Genomic DNA, 19,016 nt, shown 5'->3' on the forward strand with positions numbered 1-19,016 from the left:
TTCCATTCCCGCTGTCACCGAGGTGGGGGGAGGGCTCTCTTTCCGGACATAGCCCAGTGGTTCTGTTAAGCAGCCGTGCCCCAACTTCCCTGTCCCGTCAGTGGGCCCTGGGCGCTCCCCTTGTCCTGACTCTGACAGTAACGAAGGCTGCTCGTGAGCAGGGGGGTGCTAGTGTGTGTGTGTGTGTGTGTGTGTGTGTGTGTGTGTGTGTGTGTGCGCGTGCGCGAAGGCTGCTTGTGAGCAGGGGGATGCTAGTGAGTGTGTGTGTGTGTGTGTGTGTATGTGTGTGTATACGCGTGTGTTTCCACACTTGTCGCACGGATACTTAGGAGCGGTGTTTAGGGCCCTGGGGACGTTCCGTTACTCTCGAGGCCCCTGCAGACCAGTGTCCACGAAGTCCCCATTCCACCAGCAGCACCCGGCTTCCTGTTCCACATCGGAAACATTAGCTCACCCTCTCTCTGAGGAGCAAGCCCTGAGCTCTTCCAGGTGTGGCCCCAAAGCCAAAAATAAATTTAACTCGAAGTGGTATTTTAAAAATAAATAAAGCACGACGATTTACAAAGTTCACTCACGGTCGCGTTTCACGCATACGCTCTCCCAGCGCCAGTCCCACTTCCCGTCACTAGTGTCCCCAGGCCCCTCCCCCCCGCCTGCTTCCTTGGCAGACACATTTTTTTTTTGAAGTTTGGTGGTTTTAGTTTGAATTTCACGCTTTCTGTGCTCTCGGCTCTGTGATTTCGGTGTATCTGTATCCCACGTCTCTACACTGCCGATGGGCCGAGCCCTGGCCGCCCCCGACTTTCCATCCATCTCTGCCTCCATCCCCCGCTGGGTGTCTGTTCTCCACTGTCCCTCTCAGTTCTGTAATTAGGCACTGGGACGCGCAAGGCCTCCCTCAGCTGTGCTCCCGTCTGCCCCGGCTAAGTGAGGTCAGCGGCCGTTTCTCTCCTGACTTACGTGGCTCACCGTGCCGCTGGTCCAATTGCCGCAGACCACACGCTCCCGTCCCAGAACGGCGTTTTGTCCACCGGGCCTGTCATTTAGGAGGAAGAAGAGGCTCGGAGTCTGTTCCTCACGGCCTTCTGGTCGTAAGTGCTCCCCTGGCGATTTCTCCCTCAGAATTTCGCCCGAGTCAAGATGCAGGTCACCATGTCGCTGTCTTCCTTGGTCGGCACATCCCAGAACTTCAACGAAGAGTTCCTCCGGCGCTCGCTGAAGACGATCCTCACGTACGCCGAGGAGGACCTGGAGCTGCGGGAAACCACCTTCCCCGACCAGGTCAGGAGCGCCGCCATCTGCCTCGCTGACGGGCACGGGACTCCGAGCAGGAACTTCCAGATGGTGCAGTCACGCTGGGGTCTTTGGGTTTTTAGCGAAGGAACCTCCCTGTTTCTTTCAGCCAACATGGCAGATACCATCGTTAAGCTTGGGTCTTCTTTTTTCCCTCTAATGTTTTTTTTTTTTTTGGCATCTTCCTTAAAAAAAAAAAGTATTTGTTTTCATCTTCTTTGTTTTAATAAGCCTCCATTCCTTCTTAGAACAGATAAAACTGATGTTTCGTTCTGTGAATTTATAAGTCTATACAGCAAAAAGCCTTAGGACGGAAGTATTCCACACCCCAATAAAACAGCCATGTGCTTTTATTTATTGATTTATTTATTTATTTTTAGCCATGTGCTTTTAAAAGCGAAAGTTTCACGCCAGAGCAGTAGTACAGCGGGTAGGACGTTTGCCTTGCACACGCTGAACCCGGCATCCCATATGGTCCCCTAAGAGTAATTCCTAAGTTCAGAGCCAGGAGGAACCCCACAGCATCACCAGGTGTGACCCAAAATATCAAATAAATAAATAAATAAAAATAAAAGCAAAAGTTTCTACAGTTGCTTTTTACGAAAAACAGAAGCAATTTCTTCCTGAATTATTTGGCCATGCCCTCTCTCTCCTTATATTTCATTTGTCGTTTGTTTCCCAGTTGACGGGGTCTGGGGAAAGTCTGCTCGAGAACAGGTTCCCCCGCCATCCCGGCGATCGCCCACCCCCCGTAGGGCTGTCACTGTCCCACTCGGGTCCTGCTCTGCAGCGCCCTCCGGCTGCAGACGCCGTCGGTGCCCGTGAGTGTCCACTAACACCTGTGCCCCGTGTGGCCCTCCGCCGCAGGTCCAAGATTTGGTTTTCAATCTCCACATGATCCTCTCTGACACTGTGAAGATGAAAGAGCACCAGGAGGACCCCGAGATGCTGATCGATCTGATGTACAGGTACCTTTGAGCGGGGTGTGGGGAGACTCAGCAGACGTAGCACCGGAACACAGGGCCCCGTTCCCGGCAGAGGAACCGGAAAACCAAAGGCACTCTGTCCTGGTGGCTCTTTCAAAACGTCCCGTGACACTGCTTGAAGAACTCTGACGAAGCCAGAGATAGTTCAGGGGTTGAGGCATTTGCCTTCCGTGCCCCGGGGTGACCCCAAGCCCCACCCGGAGGGACTCTGGAGCCCAGAGGCAGGGCGAAGCACTGAGCACCCTTGGGTTTGCCCTCCCCAGCTGCCTCCACCCCCCAGAAAAGGACTTGGGGTGGAGAGAGAGCACAGGGGCTCGGACACTCGCCCTGTGCACAGCCAGCCTGGATTCGATCCCCAGCACGCAAAGGTCCCTCCCATCCTTCGGGCGTCAGAGGCAGAGCCAGGTGTGAGCCCTGGAACCGCTGGGCTGGTTCCCAAACAAAAAAGTAAAAAGAACCATGATGACAATTATGTAGTATATTTGTTAATTACAAAAAGAAGATTTTTAAAATACAATTGTAGGACGCTAGAGCGATAGCACAGCGGGTAGTACGTTTGCCTTGCACGCGGCCGACCCGGATTTGATTCCCAGCATCCCATATGGTCCCCTAAGCATGGCCAGGAGTAATTCCTGAGTGCAGAGCCAGGAGTGACGCCTGAGCATTGCTGGGTATGACCCAAAAAGTAAAAAATAAATAAATAAAATAAAATACAATACAATTGTAGTACATATTTAAAACCTTGGTGTCCTGGTCCCTGGATTTTTTGGGAAGGCCTTAAGCCCAATATTTTTTGTTCATCTCTTAAGTTTTCATTCTCATAATAAACCCATAAATTCCCATATTTTCCACTTCTTTCCTTAGCAGATTTTAATATGATATAACTTCCTTTTTAAAGCTTACGTGTTCCCGTACACACACAGACACACTAAGAATATCAACAAATGTCTCTAGTCCCCGTTTCCTTGAGCCAGTTATTTCTCTTACGGGTACAAGGACATTTTCAAAGCCCCCGAAAACCTGCTTTAGTGGGTTCTGTTGGGACTTCCTTCGCTTTGTTGTTGTTGTTGGGCCATACCCGGTGATGCTCAGGGGTCACTCCTGGCTCTGCACTCAGGAATTACTCCTGGCGGTGCTCGGGGGACCCTATGGGATGCTGGGGATCGAACCCGGGTCGGCCGCGTGGAAGGCAAACGCCCTCCTCGCTGTGCTGTCTCGTGCTTTCTCTCCGGCCCATGTGTTGGGACTTTCTGGGCCGAGGGGGAACAAGCACTCCCAGCCCCCCGCCGGCCTGCCGGGCGCCTCTAACGGCAGGGACGTTCTGTCCCAACCAGAATCGCCAAGGGCTACCAGACGTCGCCGGACCTGCGGCTGACGTGGCTGCAGAACATGGCGGGCAAACACTCGGAGCGCAGCAACCACGCCGAGGCCGCGCAGTGCCTGGTGCACTCCGCCGCGCTGGTGGCCGAGTACCTGAGCATGCTGGAGGACCGCAAGTACCTGCCCGTGGGCTGCGTCACCTTCCAGGTAGGGCCCCGCGACGGCCTTTGGGGAGGGAGCGGGGTGGGCTTGGCCTGCCTCCCTGCCGTGACGACCCCTTCACTATGGAACTGGGTTTTCAGGGGATGCGTGGACGTTTCGGCGTCACTGCCGCAGCCCATTGTTTAAAATCCTCCCTTCTGCTTCCCACGGTTTCTTCCCTCTCGTCCTCACTGCGCCGTCTCCTGTCTTCCCTTGGCCTGTCCCAACGGAGGCGTCACAGCACCCATGAAGTGTCCTCAAAATACTGAGAATCGGGGCCCCAGGGATACACAGTGGGTTAGGAGCTAGCCTCGCACACGCCAAACCAGGTCCCCTCCCGGGCACCGCGTGGGGTGTCCTGAGCACAGCCAGATGTGCCCTCACCACCACCCCCCACGCCCCCAAATAAAGAAAAGAATATTCTGGCTAGAAAGTGTTTAATGCCAGGGTGAGAAGCTTGCCTTGCGTGCCGCCAACCCCTGTGCAAGTCCCTGGCACCGCAGATGGTTCCCAGGCACAGCCAGGAGTCATCAGGAGTGACTCCTGAGCACAGAGCCAGGACGAGCCCTGAGCATCACTGGGTGTGGCCCCCAAACCACAAAAACCAAACAAAATACTGAGATCCGGTATAAACTCTTAGACTGCTTTTGCTTAATGCAACAAGTCAAATAAGCCCACGCCTGTTGCCTGTCTGGAATGCCATGATTCCGTAATGACAGTGCAGCAGCCAGGGGACACGGGCCGAAGGGCTTGACCTTAAGCCACGTGTTAGCATGTGGCTAGCCCTGGTTAGATCCCCCACACCACACGTGGTCCCCCGCGCACAGAGCTGAGTACCCCCCACTCCCACCCCAGCACTGCTGGGTGTGACCCAGACATCCCTCCACCACCCCCACACAGCAAAAATAAATGTTTCATCTCAGCCGCAGTAACTCCTCTAATTTAGTTGGATTCTTTGGTGTGGGGGTCATACCCGGCATGCTCAGGGCTTGTTCCTGCTCTGGACTCAGAGGTCACTCCCGGGTGATGCTCAGGGGACCACATCTGGTGCTAGGGGTTGAAGTGGGTCATGCAAGGCAAGCTCCCAACCCACGGGACCATCGCTCCAGCCCTCAGTTACAGCTATTGAATCGAGAGAGAGCAAACGGAACTCCCATCTGGAAACCGGTACACAGGGACAAACCTTAGACCAACTCCCCCAAATTGATAATTGAGTGTCTGTTTAGGTTAAAATACAGTATTTAAGGTATGTACGTAGCATTTCTTTTTTTTCTTTCTTTTTGGGTCGCACCCGGCGATGCACAGGGGTTACTTCTGGCTCATGCACTCAGGAATTACTCCTGGCGGTGCTCAGGAAACTATATGGGATGCTGGGAATCGAACTCGGGTTGGCTGCGTGCCAGGCAAACACCCCACCCACTGTGCTATTGCTCTAGCCCTCCGTAGCATTTCTTTTTTAGAAGAAATGATATTGTGTCCAATCTCATTGAGTTAAGCAGATTTTATAATATTTGTTTGTTTCATTAACTCAGCGTTATGTAGATAAGCCAGACAGACAATTTTTATGGCTTTAATTTCCTTTATAAGGAATTTTGACAAGACCAAATTAAAAATAAAGACTGGGGGCCGAGTGTAGGCACTTCCCTTACAGGCTGGCCTAGGTTCCGTCCTGGGATTCTTTATGGCAGGAGAGACCCCTGAGAACAGAGTTAGGAGTATGCCCTGAGCACCACAGGGTATGACCCCCCAAAAAAACCAAGAATACTAGTTAGGTCTTCTTTTTTTTTTTTTTTTCTTTTTGGGTCACACCCAGCGATGCTCAGGGGTTACTCCTGGCTTTGCACTCAGGAATTACTCCTGGCGGTGCTTGGGGGACCATATGGGATGCCGGGGATCGAACCCGGGTCGGCCGCATGCAAGGCAAACGCCCTACCCGCTGTGCTATCGCTCCGGCCCCTTGTTAGGTCTTCTTAGATGTCATTTGTCTTATCTCTGTTTTCCATAGCCCATAAATTTTCTTTAGTTTCTCTTTCACAACTTTTTATTTGTGGAAAGACATCTATGATGTTGCTATTTTATTGTAAAAAAAAAAAATTTTTAGAGGGGCTAGAGAGATAGCATAGCGGGTAGGGCATTTGCCTTGCAGGCGGCTGACCCGGGTTCAATTCCCAGCATCCCATATGATCCCCTGATCACCGCCGGGGTAATTCCTGAGTGCATGAGACAGGAGTAACCCCTGTGCATCGCTGGATGTGACCCAAAAAGCAGAAAAAAAAAAAAGACATATTTTTAGATATGTCTTTTATCAATTACTTATTTTACCATAAGCTGATCCTTACCTTTTAGCTTCCATTATCCCTTGCATATACATTTCTTCCACGCGAGAAAATTATTTCTATTTTACACACCTTTTGTTTCTCCCCTAGAATATTTCATCTAATGTTCTAGAAGAGTCCGCGGTCTCCGACGACGTGGTGTCTCCAGATGAAGAGGGTATCTGCTCTGGAAAGTACTTCACCGAGTCCGGACTCGTGGGGTTGCTGGAGCAGGCCGCCGCGTCCTTCTCTATGGTAGGGGCTTCTCACTCGCTCTCGCCCACAGTCCCGGGCCTCAGAGTTACCCGCGTCCACACAGGCGGCCTCAGCCTCTCCTGGGATCCTGCTTTCCCTTGACGGTGGTTTTTCCCAAGCACCTTCAGAACCCTGTAGGAAGGGCCCTAGCAAAGGGTACGGCGAGTAGGGCGTTTGCCTTGCACATGGCTGACCTGGGTTCAGTCCCTGATGACCCCTATGGTCCCCGAGCCCTGCCGGGCATCAGCCCTGAGCACTGCCAGGTGGAGTCCCAAAACAACAGTAACAATGAAAAAAAAACCAAAAAGCCTCTGTAGGAATACATCAGTTAAAGATATACCACTGACTCCTGGGTAAAATACAACAGTCTTCACACTCTTTCCTCTAAAAAACCGTTTTTGTCTCATTTTTTTAGCAGATCATTCATACCAAGCAATACAAAACTTATTTTGGTTCTGCCTGGGGGGCAAGGTTTGGGGTTTGGACTGGAGATGTGGTGGTGGGAAGTTGTAACGGTGGCAGGATTGGTGTTTGGATATTAAATGTAACCAAATATTGTGAACAACTTTATAAAGATAAAATTTAAAAAAAAAATAGATAACCATCAAACCAGTTCTAATCTTTAGCTGGTTCTTTTTGTTTTGTTTTGTGTTTTTGGTAGAGTATGGATTTGGTGGTGTTCCAAAACATTTCCCACCAAACATTTTCTAAGACCTTCCATTTTAAAAAGCCGTACAAAACACAAAGGCCCCTGGCTGACTTCAGTTCCTGTTTGGGTGACCGAATATGGCACTGGAAATAGAGCCCTCAGAAAAGAGCAGATCTCCTGGGTGTGGGGGGCCTGGCCCTAAGGAAAGTGCCACCTTTCATCCTATTAGTTGCTTGTGAGCCTCTTAAAATAGTCTTCGAGTCCTGGCGCTTCCCTGCCAGGCGCCCTGTCAGCCCCAGCCAGCCGTGTCCTCACTTCCCGGACCCACTCGCCCAGGCTTTCACCCTCTTCTGTTTCGTTTTTTCAGTTTTTGTCTTTTGAGGCTACACCTGGCAGTGCTCAGGGGTTTTGCCGGCTCTGCACTCGGGAGTTATTCCTAGCAGTGCTCGGGGGACCATATGGGATGCCGCACAAGGCAGACGCCCTCCCCGATGTGCTGTCACCCGGCCCCTTAACCCTCTGCTTGTGCCTCCCCCTCGGCGCATGAAGAATGCATTCAGCTCTCAGGCGGCTGTTTGTCAGAGCAGGAGGTGGGCTCCCGGCCCTGTGTCTCGGCCCCTGTGCGGGTCACAGTTCCCCAGCCTCTCTGCTGAGCGTCGGGTTCGAGGCCCAGGCTGGGCAGGAGAGTGCGCGAGGCGGCCCAGTCCTCCCGGCCATCTCTTGGCAAAGGGCCTGACTTGACCTCCCGCGGCCCTGCAGGCTCCGGCTCCGCGACCTTAGTCGATCTGTCATCTCGGCACAAATGACTCAACTGTTCAATCTCACTTTCCTGAAGCTCTAAATAATGGGAATTACCTCATAAGCTTGCCAGCCGGGTTATGTGAGTGCTCGTGGAAAGTGCTTATCACGGCACTCGGCTTGGGGTCAGTACCAGCCTGCTGGCCACGGTCATCAGTTCCACCGTTATCAGCACTCAGCCAGCTTAACTGCACTGATTCGAAGGGAAGAATGTTAGTTGTTGATGCACTTCCCGGTGGCCGAGCTGCCTGAAGGGGCCCCCAGCGCTCCGACCCACCCCAAGCAACCCTGGCCGTGGCAGGCTGGGGCCCACCCACCCCAACAACAACAAAAAAAAATGTAAAAAAAAAAAAAGGTCTTGCTCCTGCTTACTCTCTCCTCTCCTCTAGCAACCGTTGTTTTTCACAGTCTCAAGAGCTGTGCGTGGGGTGTGTTAGGCCGTTTGCTTGTTTCTGTTCCACCTACGAGAGAAACGCCGGGCCGATGTGTTTCACTAAGGCAGCAACCCCTCCACGTTGTTCCCACAGGCCGGCATGTACGAAGCCGTGAACGAGGTTTACAAAGTCCTCATTCCTATCCACGAAGCCAACCGGGACGCCAAGAAGCTGTCCACCATTCACGGTAAACTCCAGGAGGCGTTCAGCAAAATTGTCCATCAGGTAACAATTCCCGTTTCTGGCTTCTGAACAAGTGGAGGGAGCTGGGGACAGGAGAGGCCGGGAGGCGAACCTCGTGAGCAGGTCACGGGCAGACAGTGCAGAGTGGTGGTTAGTGCCACAGCAAGACTCCTTAGCAATGTACAGTGAATTTACCTAAAGGAGCTCATGATCCCCTTTCACTTTCCACGGTCACTTTCCCTTTTGGGGGGAGGGGCGTTTCCTCTTCACTTTTTTTCACTTATTACTAGTTGCCACATTTTTTAGAAATAGTTTCTGTTGCACGGTACAGGTTAGGCTGAAGAATCTGAATTCTAAGTTGAGTCTGACTCCTTGCTACCCCCCCAAAATAAGTTGTTATATTTAAATTAATTTTTCATTAAGTGATGTATAAAAGTTCAGTGAGTGAATATTTTTCACTTCCTCGAAGCTTTACCTGTTTTTCTGAGATGTTTCCATTTAGTCTTCTTTTGATGTATTTCTAAAATGCAGGTGACACTGGCCAAAAGACTTTGTGCAATGGTTGTTGTCTGGTCATTACAATAGTATAATTTCAGTACTGGCGATTATGAGATTTACCTATTATCACTAAAATTAAAATCAGATTAAACTTGGTTTTAGAGTGAAGTATAGAGGAAAGAATAAAAGGGTTTTTTTTAAAAAAAAAAAAAATATGGGGCTGGAGTGATAGCACAGCGGGTAGGGCATTTGCCTTGCACACGGCCGACCCGGGTTCGAATCCCAGCATCCCATATGGTCCCCTGAGCACCGCCAGGGGTGATTCCTGAGTGCATGAGCCAGGAGTGACCCCTGTGCATCGCCGGGTGTGACCCAAAAAGCAAAAAAAAAAAAATAGTAGACGACTAGGGGTTAATATCTTGACCCTAAATCCTCGGCCTCCTTGGAATGCTCTGTAGCCTCCCGTCCTCCCCCTTCCCTGCCTTTTCATCCCCTGTCCTACCTCTAGTACCTGCCCCCGTTAGCCCCTGAGGAAGAGGTGGTGCACTCATGGCTCGAAGGCCTTTTCTTGATGTCTCTCAGTGTGGCCTGCTCTTTCTTCCCGGATGCAAGGCTGTTCTAGACATTGATCTGAAAAAAAGTCTTAAAACAGGGGGCTGGAGCGATAGCACCGCGGGTAGGGCGGTTGCCTTGCACGCGACTGACCCGGGTTCAATTCCCAGCATCCCATATGGTCCCCTGAGCACCACCAGGGGTGATTCCTGAGTGCAGAGCCAGGAGTAACTCCTGTGTATCGCCGGGTGTGACCCAAAAAGCAAAAAAAAAAAAAAAAAAAAAAAAAGTCTTAAAACAGGGCCGCTGTAGTGCTGGTAGGACTTTGCGGTCCTTCTCTGAGACACCGAAGTTGCAAAAAGGTTGACAAGGATCCGTGCTCCAAACAGGTGGGTCTCTTTAGCCTTTGGAGAGGGTCAAAAGAACCTCATCACTAGCCTCCAGAACCGTACCTGGCTGAGTACAAGCACCCGCTCCACCCCCTCCACCCCCGGGGGAACTCCCAGTGCTCCAAGCAACAAGCACATTCGCGCAGAGGGGCAGTTCCTGCTGCCGCCTCCTTCCCCGGGGTAGCTGGGAGGCGTGATTAACGGTCTCAGGAGCATCAAAGGAAAGAGCCGCCAGTGCCTGGGCCCAGACGGGCACTCTTGGCACTGCTCAGAAGTGCAGGTGCAGCTGCCGGGTCGGAAACGCAAGGTCCTTAGTGCCACCACGGGTCTGAAGTGAGGAGTGAGGTGCTGGCAATTCCCACAGCTTGTCACGAAGAAGAGCTCATGGCGTCTGGTGCCTGACAGAACCCAACTAACTTCCTTTGGCCTTTGCACGAATTTTTTTTGGTGACTTGCCCTTTTTTTTTTTTTTTTTTTTACTTTTTATCATACAGAGTACTGGCTGGGAGGTAGGTAATGTTTTAGTTAGTTCAAGACACTTATAGATTGATTTAATCAGATTTCTTTTGCCGATGCTTCGCCCACATGTGCTAGCTGTGGGCAGTCTGTTGCTATCTGCTGTCAGCTGAATTCATTAACCAAAGAAGTGCTCAAACGCTCTTAGTTATCCTGAGGAAAGCTGCCGTTCAGAGGGTCTAGGTAGTGCATGGAAATCCATATGTTACACTAATGAGATTCTTTGGTAAATGAGCCACTTTGTCCTCACTTCAGTTTGTTTTTATCCTTTGAACATTTTCTTTCATCAGCGTTTATACACAAGATTTTTCTTTTCTTAACCATATTGTTTTCACCTCATTTTACAGTGGTCGATTTATGTGTTACTGCTCAGAGGGGTTAAGTAGAAAGTTTATTTCATCCCGCCTAAGGCCCATCAGTTGTAAGACACACCATCGTTTGATGTTTTGTTTTTTATAGACCTCCCCGCCCTCCCAGAACACACCTATGTACGGACCCACACATCTCTGTCAGTTGAAATAAATGTAGGCCAGAACCCTCATCTTAGAATTGAGAGGAGGATGTGTTCCTTCGCTGCTGAATCCTTTCACCTTGAGTGTACACCTTTCTGGAGGGGGGAAAAAATCATTTTTGTCATTTAAATTTTCTGGGGGGGGGGGTGGGGAGAGATTGCAGGAGCGCCTGAAATCTTCATTTGACCTCATTCTGACAGCATTTGATAATTAGTCTTTAATGAAGATGAACCGCGCTGCTTTTTTATGTGGTAGTTAGGGCTCGTAAAAAGTTCTAATATAAATCAATTCTTAACTTGAAAAATGCCAGGAAGGCATCGTTCTAAATCTTCCTGTATAGGAAAAAATTGGATGCAGTGTGCCCTGACTTACCCAGCGCAGGTGAAGCAAGACGGCGCTCGCTCAGGCTGGCGGAAGGCGAAGCCCCCAGCTCCAGCTCCACGTCTGCCCCCTCGCCTCCGCCTGGTAGTTGGGTTTGTGTGGGCTCCGTCATCCGGGGCCCCCCTGCCCGACGGGGGCATGTCAGATAGAAAGCCCAGGAGAAAACGAGCCCGTCGCATCTCCTTTGACTTTCCTTCATTCCCCAGAATAGAGGCGAAGGGCCTGGATGAACCCCCGAGGATAGAGACCTCCCACTTCTGGCCCCCCCTACCCCGCCCCCCCAGTTAGGCCGGCCGTAGAGACCCACCTGGGGTATCTGCAAGGGCTGACGCTCCCTGTGGGCTTCCCGACCGGAAGGGGAACTCGCTTGAGCAGGAGGCATGAGAGAAGGTCTGGAGAAACCTCTGAGCAGTTGCGCGCTTGTCTGTCTGATGCTAAATCGACCCCTGATCGGTCTCGTATTCCCCCCTCCCCCACCGGTTATGACATTAATACCATTCTCTCGTCACGTTTACTGCATGGTCCAAGGCACGTAGACTTTATTTTCTCATCTATATTCTTGTCACTACCTTTCACTGGACTTTTAGTCTTGTAGCTTCTAAAGTGGTTGCACGTTTGTTTTTTGCTTTTCCCGTGTAAAACTTAAATGGATGCTTGCATTTTTCTTCTTTTTTTTTTTCCACAAAAAAAATGTGTTTGCTACCATATGCTGCTCATTTGTTTTGAAATTTCCCTAATTAAAATGCTTTCTGTTTTCTCTCTCGCCCCTGGTTGCTGGCCCTACTCCCTACTTTTACTCTTGTCTATTGTGGTAAGTTCCTATCTTGTGAATATTTTTCTTTTTTTTTTTTTTTGGCTCTGGGAAAACTTGGATGATTTCATTTTTCTAAAAAACTGTTATTTCCTAGCTAATTTCTTAGTATTCTCTAAGAACTCTCAGCTCATTAGAATTCAATAATCTGGTTTCACACTGTAGAAAGGTTCTTTGCCTAGAACTACTTCCTGATATAACTCGGTCCTGGAGAAGTCCTTCCCAGATCACAAATTATATCTTTTGCTTTCGTTTTTCATTACATGTGCCTGTGTGTCTGTGTGTGTGTGTCTGTGTGTAAGAGATAACGCTAAAACTTGACGCCTAACGATGTGGTTAAGTATTTACTGTGCAGAATGACTCACCAGCGAGCCTGGATAACTCACCCGGGCTCCGTCTGCTCCTTGAGTTTCAGCATAGGAAAGACAAGCTAGTGTTCCCTTTTATTTTCATTTCTCTCCCAAGCCCACTTATTTTTCCTAAGAAAACAGGGAGCAAATAAAAATGGAAATTCTTTTTATTCTTTTGGCTGCATTTTAAATCATTGTGTGAGAAAATATTATATATATATATATATATACTGAATTTCTGTAAAATTTTTTAACCGTCTCATATTTTATGTGTGTAGGTTTCATTTTGTTTAGTTCCTTATTTATTTTGGTTTGGGGGCTCCTGGCTCTGCTCAGGGATCACTTCCGGTGCTGCTTGGGCCATAGTATGAGATGCTGAGGACCAAGCCCTGGTCAGCTGCGTGCAAGGCTAGTGCCCTGCCTGCCATGCCCTACCTCACTCTGGCCCTTATGTTTTGTTTTGTTTCCAAAGAAGCAATTATGGGGCCATGAAGATAGCTCCAGGTCAAGGGTCCGTGCTGGGCACCTGTCAGGCCCTGAACTTGATCCCGAGCACCAACTCTCCCCTCCCCCCACTGCTCCAGCACTGTGAAGGTTGGTTCTGGTGGCCCGGCACTGCTGGAGTCCGACATTGCACTCCCAGCCCAGGTGGGGGTGTGTCCCCAAGAGTAGCCCCCAGACTCCCTGAGCATTGTTGGGAGGCCCCAGAATGTAGAAACAAAAGAGAGAGGGTTAGGGGCCGGAGCGATAGCACAGTGGGTAGGGCATTTGCCTTGCACGCGGCCGACCCGGGTTCGATCCCCGGCATCCCATATGGTCCCCCAAGCACTGCCAGGAGTAATTCCTGAGTGCAAAACCAGGAGTAACCCCTGTGCATCGCTGGGTGTGACCCAAAAAGCAAAAAAAAAAAAAAAAGAGAGAGAGAGAGGGTTATATATTTAATCCGTTTGTATTTAAAGGTAGATCAGGGCTGGGGGCTGGAGCAATAGTACAGCAGCAAGGGCGCTTGCCTTGCAGACAGTGAACCCGGGACCAATCCCCAGCATCCCATCTGGTCCCGCAACTACCACCGGAATGACCCCTGAGCTGAGCCAGGAATAAGCATGGCCAGGTGTGGCCCCAAAACAAAACAAACAGAACAGTCGATCAATGCAAGTTTAGTTACGTCAGTAAAACTAAGCCCCAAACACTAATAACATGGTCACATAATACTTTATCATTAAAAACTTTTTTTTTAAAAAAAATGATACTTCTTGGAGGGGAGCGTCTCTAGCTAAGTAGGTTTATCTGACAGTGCCCAGAGAGGCTGAGGCGGCCTTTGTTAAGCTCGCTTCTCCAAGGGGTCACAAAGGAGTGGGGAGCCCCGGCATTGAGAGCGAGGAGCAGCGTCCCCATGTCCGTCTGCACAAGTTCAGAAATCCAGGCCGTCCTTCTGGCTCGGAGCGCTGGGTTACTTTTTCCTTACTTACCCAAGCCCGGAGAAGGGGGAGCAGAATTCAGAATAGCCCAGGTAAGCGCTGGAGGGAGATTGCTGAAAGCAGGGCATGGGAAGAAAACCCCAAGAGCGTCTTCCCCCGACATCAGCATTTCTAGGCAGCCCCGTGGGAAACCCAGCCTCGCCCTGCCACTAGGAAGGAGTGAGACCAGCGCACGGGGGGACACCCCGCGGGGCTTTGCCCACAGACCCGGAAGTGAGATTTGCTGTTAAGGAAAACACAGTGGTGGGGGGGAGGGGGAGCCTTCCTGTCTCTGGGTGGAGGTGCTCTCTGAAGAGGGGGTGGCCCAAACAGGGAACTGCCAGAGACCCGTGGCGGAGCACCAGGGGAGGAGCTGCCCTGACCGTGCTCAGCCCGCTGTGCTTTCGGAGAGAAAAAGACACAGACAGCGGACACTTCCCACAGCAAATGAGACTGAGGCGTGACTTCTGACAGGGCTGGAGCGATAGCACAGTGGGTAAGGCCTTGCACGCGGCAGACCCCGGTTCGATCCTCGGCACCCCATATGGTCTCCTGAGCATCACTAGGAGCGAATCCTGAGTGCAGAGTCAAGAGTAACCCCTGAGCATCACCAGAGGGCTATAAGAGATGGAGATCTCCTATCTGAGATTGCTCTGTCCTGCCCTATCCAAAAAGAGTGAGTTTAGCCGGTACGCCAGCAACCTTCAATCCTGAGTAGACAGGATAGACGCCGGCATGTAAGAAGGGCTGCAAGCAAGGAAGAGGCACCGGAAACTTGCACGAGACTACTGACGTTCGGAGAACTTCTGAAATACTCAGGGAAACGGAGGAGGACTCAGGGCTCGTACTTGGTACAAAAACACGATGGTGATAGAACTAGGTACAAGAATAGGGGGCGCTTATCTAGCTTAGTTCAGGCCTGAGCTTGGGGCATATTGGCATTTAATCCAGAGCCACTTGAGCTGATAGGGTAAACGTGGACAAAAGACTCTCTCTCGAATCTATAAAATTCAGGGGAAAATAATGGTACCCTGCGTCCCACAGTTGGGGTGAGACCTGACTGGACGCACAGGAACTGGAGAGCTAGTGTGTAGCCCGAAGCAGACTCAGATCCTGTGAAAAGTCAGTCGCCTCTCTTGTACTGAATCGTTCACGTCGTCATTCTCTTGCGGCCCCTGGAAATCATAGCACCATTCGGTTCATAAAACCTAAGAGGCGTTCTGTTTCCGAGTGGAGATCTAGGACTCAAAAACGGTAAAAAGGAAGTTTAACCGAAGAAGGGGGAAAGTGATTGCCACTCTGTGGAATCAAGCCCACCCTGCCCACGTGGAGTCAGTTGAGGGAAGCAGAGGACGGGTTGCGGGGGGGGGGGGGGGGAGTCTCTGAAGGTCACATGAGTAGCTGGATTTCCTAGTCTCACCCCCCACAAGGTGGTGGTGTCGATAGATTGAGCTGCTAAGGCCGTGTAAGTTAAAGCTTGGGAACCATACAATTCACTGTCAGAGGGGGCTGGAGCGATAGCACAGCGGGTAGGGCATTTGCCTTGCACGCGGCCGACCCGGGTTCAAATCCCAGCATCCCATATGGTCCCCTGAGCACCGCCAGGGGTAATTCCTGAGTGCAGAGCCAGGAGTAACCCCTGTGCATCGCCAGGTGTGACCCAAAAAAAAAGAGAATTCACTGTCAGAAAGGGGGGTAACGCTAGAAAAATATAGACAGAAATCCTCAGGAAGGAGGTTGGAAGACTCCGGAAGGAAACGGGCTGCCAGCTCTCCGTGAAGGGCGGGAGTGGACGCCCAGCGGCAGAGCGTGTGGGAGGCCCTGGGCGCAGTTCCTGGTACTCCATGGTCCCCTGAGCACCACCAGGAGAAACCCCCCAGTCCAGAGGTGGGAGTAGTTCCCAGACACCCTGAGCGGGACCCAGGAGCCAGAAAGAGAAACTCCCCGAAACGTGCTGCCTGCCCACTTCTGCCCCCGCTCCATGCACGCACACTCTCCGGCCTCGCCTCGCCCGCGGCTGTGCCACCCGGGTCTCCTTCCTGTCCTCCAAGGACCTTTGCCCTGGCCCTGCCTCTGTGCCTCGTGAGTGACTCATACCCCACCTGCCTTTGCTCAACCGTCACCTTCCCTCCGAGTCCCTCACCATCCCAGGGGTGTCGGGAGCAGTTGGCGACGCCTACTAGGCACCTAGTAAAGACACGAGTAGACGAGTGATTGGTCTCTCTCTTCGTGGCTTTCCTATTTTTATTTATTTGTGACTTTTGGGGTCACACCCAGCACGATGCTCAGGGGTTACTCCTGAACCTGCGCTCAGGAATCACTCCTGACAGTGCTCGGGGGACCATGTGGGTTGCCGGGGATCGAACCCGGATCAGTCGTGTGCCAGGCAAACGCCCTGCCCACTGTACTATCTCTCCGGCCCCCACATGGCTTTCTTTTTGCTCCAGTTTTGGGGCTACACCCAGTTGGTGCTCAGGGCCTTCTCTTGACCCTGCCCTCAGGGGGCACTGCTGGTGGGCTCAGGGGGGACCTCTGGGGTGCCAGGGATCAAACCCGGGTCTGCCACGCGCAAGGCCCTCTCCGCTGAGCTGTCTGTCCGGCCCGCCTGCTTCATGGCTTCCTGTCTCTTTCTCTCACACCACACTGTCCCTGCCTTCCGTCCCCCACCCCCTTGGCCAGAACACTGACTGTGTCACCTCTTTGGCGATCAGACTCCCCGCAGAACAGACCTCTCCTTCCTCTGGCTCCCCAGGGCAGAGCGCGGCACCAGCACGCTCTGTTCGCTCTGGGGCATCCAGCTCTTATATATTTACATGTATTTACATGTGTGTGTGTGTGTGTGTGTGTGTGTGTCTTTTCCTCTTGCTGGGGACCAGCCATGGCACACCATCACACACACTCTGCTTTAGCTCCTGACCAAAATGCCAGCCTGCAAAAGTCAAGAAACCCCAACTCAAAACCTCTGTCCAGGGCTGGAGCAATAGCACAGTGGGTAGGGCGTTTGCCTTGCATGCAGCCGACCCGGGTTCGATTCCCAGCATTCCATATGGTCCCCTGAGCACCGCCAGGAGTAATTCCTGAGTGCAGAGCCAGGAATAACACCTGTGTGTTGCCGGGTGTGACCCAAAAAGAAAAAAAAAACTTTAATAGAAATGCAAAACTGTTTATGACACTTTTATTTAAAAAAAAAAAAAGCCACAAACAGTTCCAGGGAGACAGGACAGCGGGTAGGGCACTTGCCATGCACGCAGCCGACCCAGTTCAATCCCCACAATCCTGTATGTTCCCTCAAGCACCGCCAGGAGTAATTCCTGAGTGCAGAGCCAGGAATAAGCCCTGAGCATCTCTCAGTGTGACTCAAAACCCAAAATTAATTAGTCACAAAGCATATGAATTTTCTCAAAAACTTGCCATTGTTCCATTAACTTATATGATGGGTTTCCATCAGAATTTCCTATCAGGGAAATTTCATTCGCTTGAGAAACTAATTATTTCATTAAATTTTGAAATACGTTATGATCCAGTTTCACTGGAGACCTCAAGTTTCTTTTCCTCCTAAAACTTTTTTTTTTTTTGTGAAATTTGACTTCCTCGGAGGCTGTCCAGCTGCGTGGGCTGGAGCACGTGCAAGTACGAGGCTGAAGTCGACCCCCATCCCCTGTAGGGGCCCCGGAACACCGCTCCGACCAATCTGGAGTCTCTCCAGAGCGCCACTGGGCGCGGCCTCCCAAACACAAACATTTTCCTCCTTTGGGACAGAAGTGGGGGGTAGACATGTTCAAGCACGCTAGCTTTTCACCCTATAAGACTGGTACATGAATGGGGCCAGAGAGATAGTACGGCGGGCAGGCCCCGAGCCTTGCCGACCGCCAGCCCGGATTCCATCTCTGGCACCACGCCTGATCCCCGAGCACTGCTAGGAGTGACACCTGAGTGGAGAGCAAGCCCCGAGCACTGCCAGGTGTGGCCCCAAAATAACAAACAAGGGGCTGGAGAGATAGCACAGCGGGTAGGGCGTTTGCCTTGCACTCGGCCGACCTGGGTTCAAATCCCTGCATCCCATATGGTCCCCTGAGCACCGCCAGGGGTAATTCCTGAGTGTAGAACCAGGAGTAACCCCTGTGCATCGCCAGGTGTGACCCAAAAAGGAAAAAAAATAACAACAACAACAAACAAGCAAACCTGATACATTGAGAGCCAGAGGGATACTGGGTTTAGTCCTTGGCATCACATTGTCCACAAGACCGCCCCTGAGCACCACTAGGTGTGGCCCATAAGCAAATGGAGGGCCCCCCCCCAACCACTAATAAATTAAGGGCAGGGATATAGCTCATCAGTAAAGTACTTGCCTTGCTTGTTTAAAAAAAAAAAAAAGTAGCTTAAGAATCCAGCCGGAGCAACAGGACAGCAATAGGGCATTTGCTTTGCACGCAGCCGACCTGGGTTTGAACCCCGGTATCCCATATGGTCCCCCAAACACCATCAGGAATAAGCCCTCAGCGTCGCCGGGTGTAACTAAACAGACCAAAAAACAAAAACATATATCACAGTTTCCCAGTTTGCTTGATCAGCTGTGACGTTTAAGGCTTGTTTTACGTGCCTATTTGACTTCCAAGTCAGGACTCAAAATAGGGGAAAATATAGATCAGAGAAAGCTTAGAATTCAGAGGTTATTTACAGGCCACAAAATCCTTCTGCAACATCTTTGTACAGTATTCTCAGGAGTACACAGGAACAAGTGTGTGGGTGGAGTGAATAAACACTAGCATCCGAATCTGCTTTCGCCAGCGACCTTCGCTCCTGAGTGTGTGGTTATGTTTGCAGAGTGTGGCTTGGAGACTAGAGAAACCAGCTTCGCCCCATTTTTTTTTCTCTTTTCCTCTTTCCTACATGTCTTTCCTCTCTACCCCATTTTCAGTTCCCCTTCCACCTAGAAAGGTTTTCACTGGCAGAAGGATGCTCGTAACTCATCACTTGAGTGCATCCGAGTGGCCCGGATGTTTCCTGATCACCTGCTTCTGCTGGGTGCCATGTGTGACTCTTAACTCGTGTGGTTGAGGTTGTGTGGAAAGAGATCATGCACAGGCTAGTGCTAGCTCCAGATGCTAGTGTTGTT

At 51.1% G+C, this 19,016-nt stretch overlaps 1 protein-coding gene across 6 annotated transcripts in view; it reads left to right on the forward strand.

Moving 5' to 3' along the window:
- Positions 1-19,016, forward strand: part of DOCK7 (dedicator of cytokinesis 7) — a 187,989-nt gene that overhangs the window by 158,190 nt on the left and 10,783 nt on the right. For 3 of the 6 annotated variants that reach the window (XM_055137873.1, XM_055137875.1, XM_055137877.1), the window contains 6 exons: positions 1,123-1,281; positions 2,161-2,261; positions 3,614-3,806; positions 6,227-6,370; positions 8,345-8,476; positions 10,368-10,382. In XM_055137873.1, the coding sequence (XP_054993848.1) occupies positions 1,123-1,281; positions 2,161-2,261; positions 3,614-3,806; positions 6,227-6,370; positions 8,345-8,476; positions 10,368-10,382 (744 nt within the window). Of the gene's footprint in view, positions 1-1,122; positions 1,282-2,160; positions 2,262-3,613; positions 3,807-6,226; positions 6,371-8,344; positions 8,477-10,367; positions 10,383-12,098; positions 12,214-19,016 lie in introns of those variants that run through there. The other 3 variants (XM_055137874.1, XM_055137878.1, XM_055137879.1) reach the window with 2 other exon arrangements.

This window comes from Sorex araneus, chromosome 5 (assembly GCF_027595985.1).
Source record: "Sorex araneus isolate mSorAra2 chromosome 5, mSorAra2.pri, whole genome shotgun sequence".
Classification (NCBI taxonomy): Eukaryota; Metazoa; Chordata; class Mammalia; order Eulipotyphla; family Soricidae; genus Sorex; species Sorex araneus.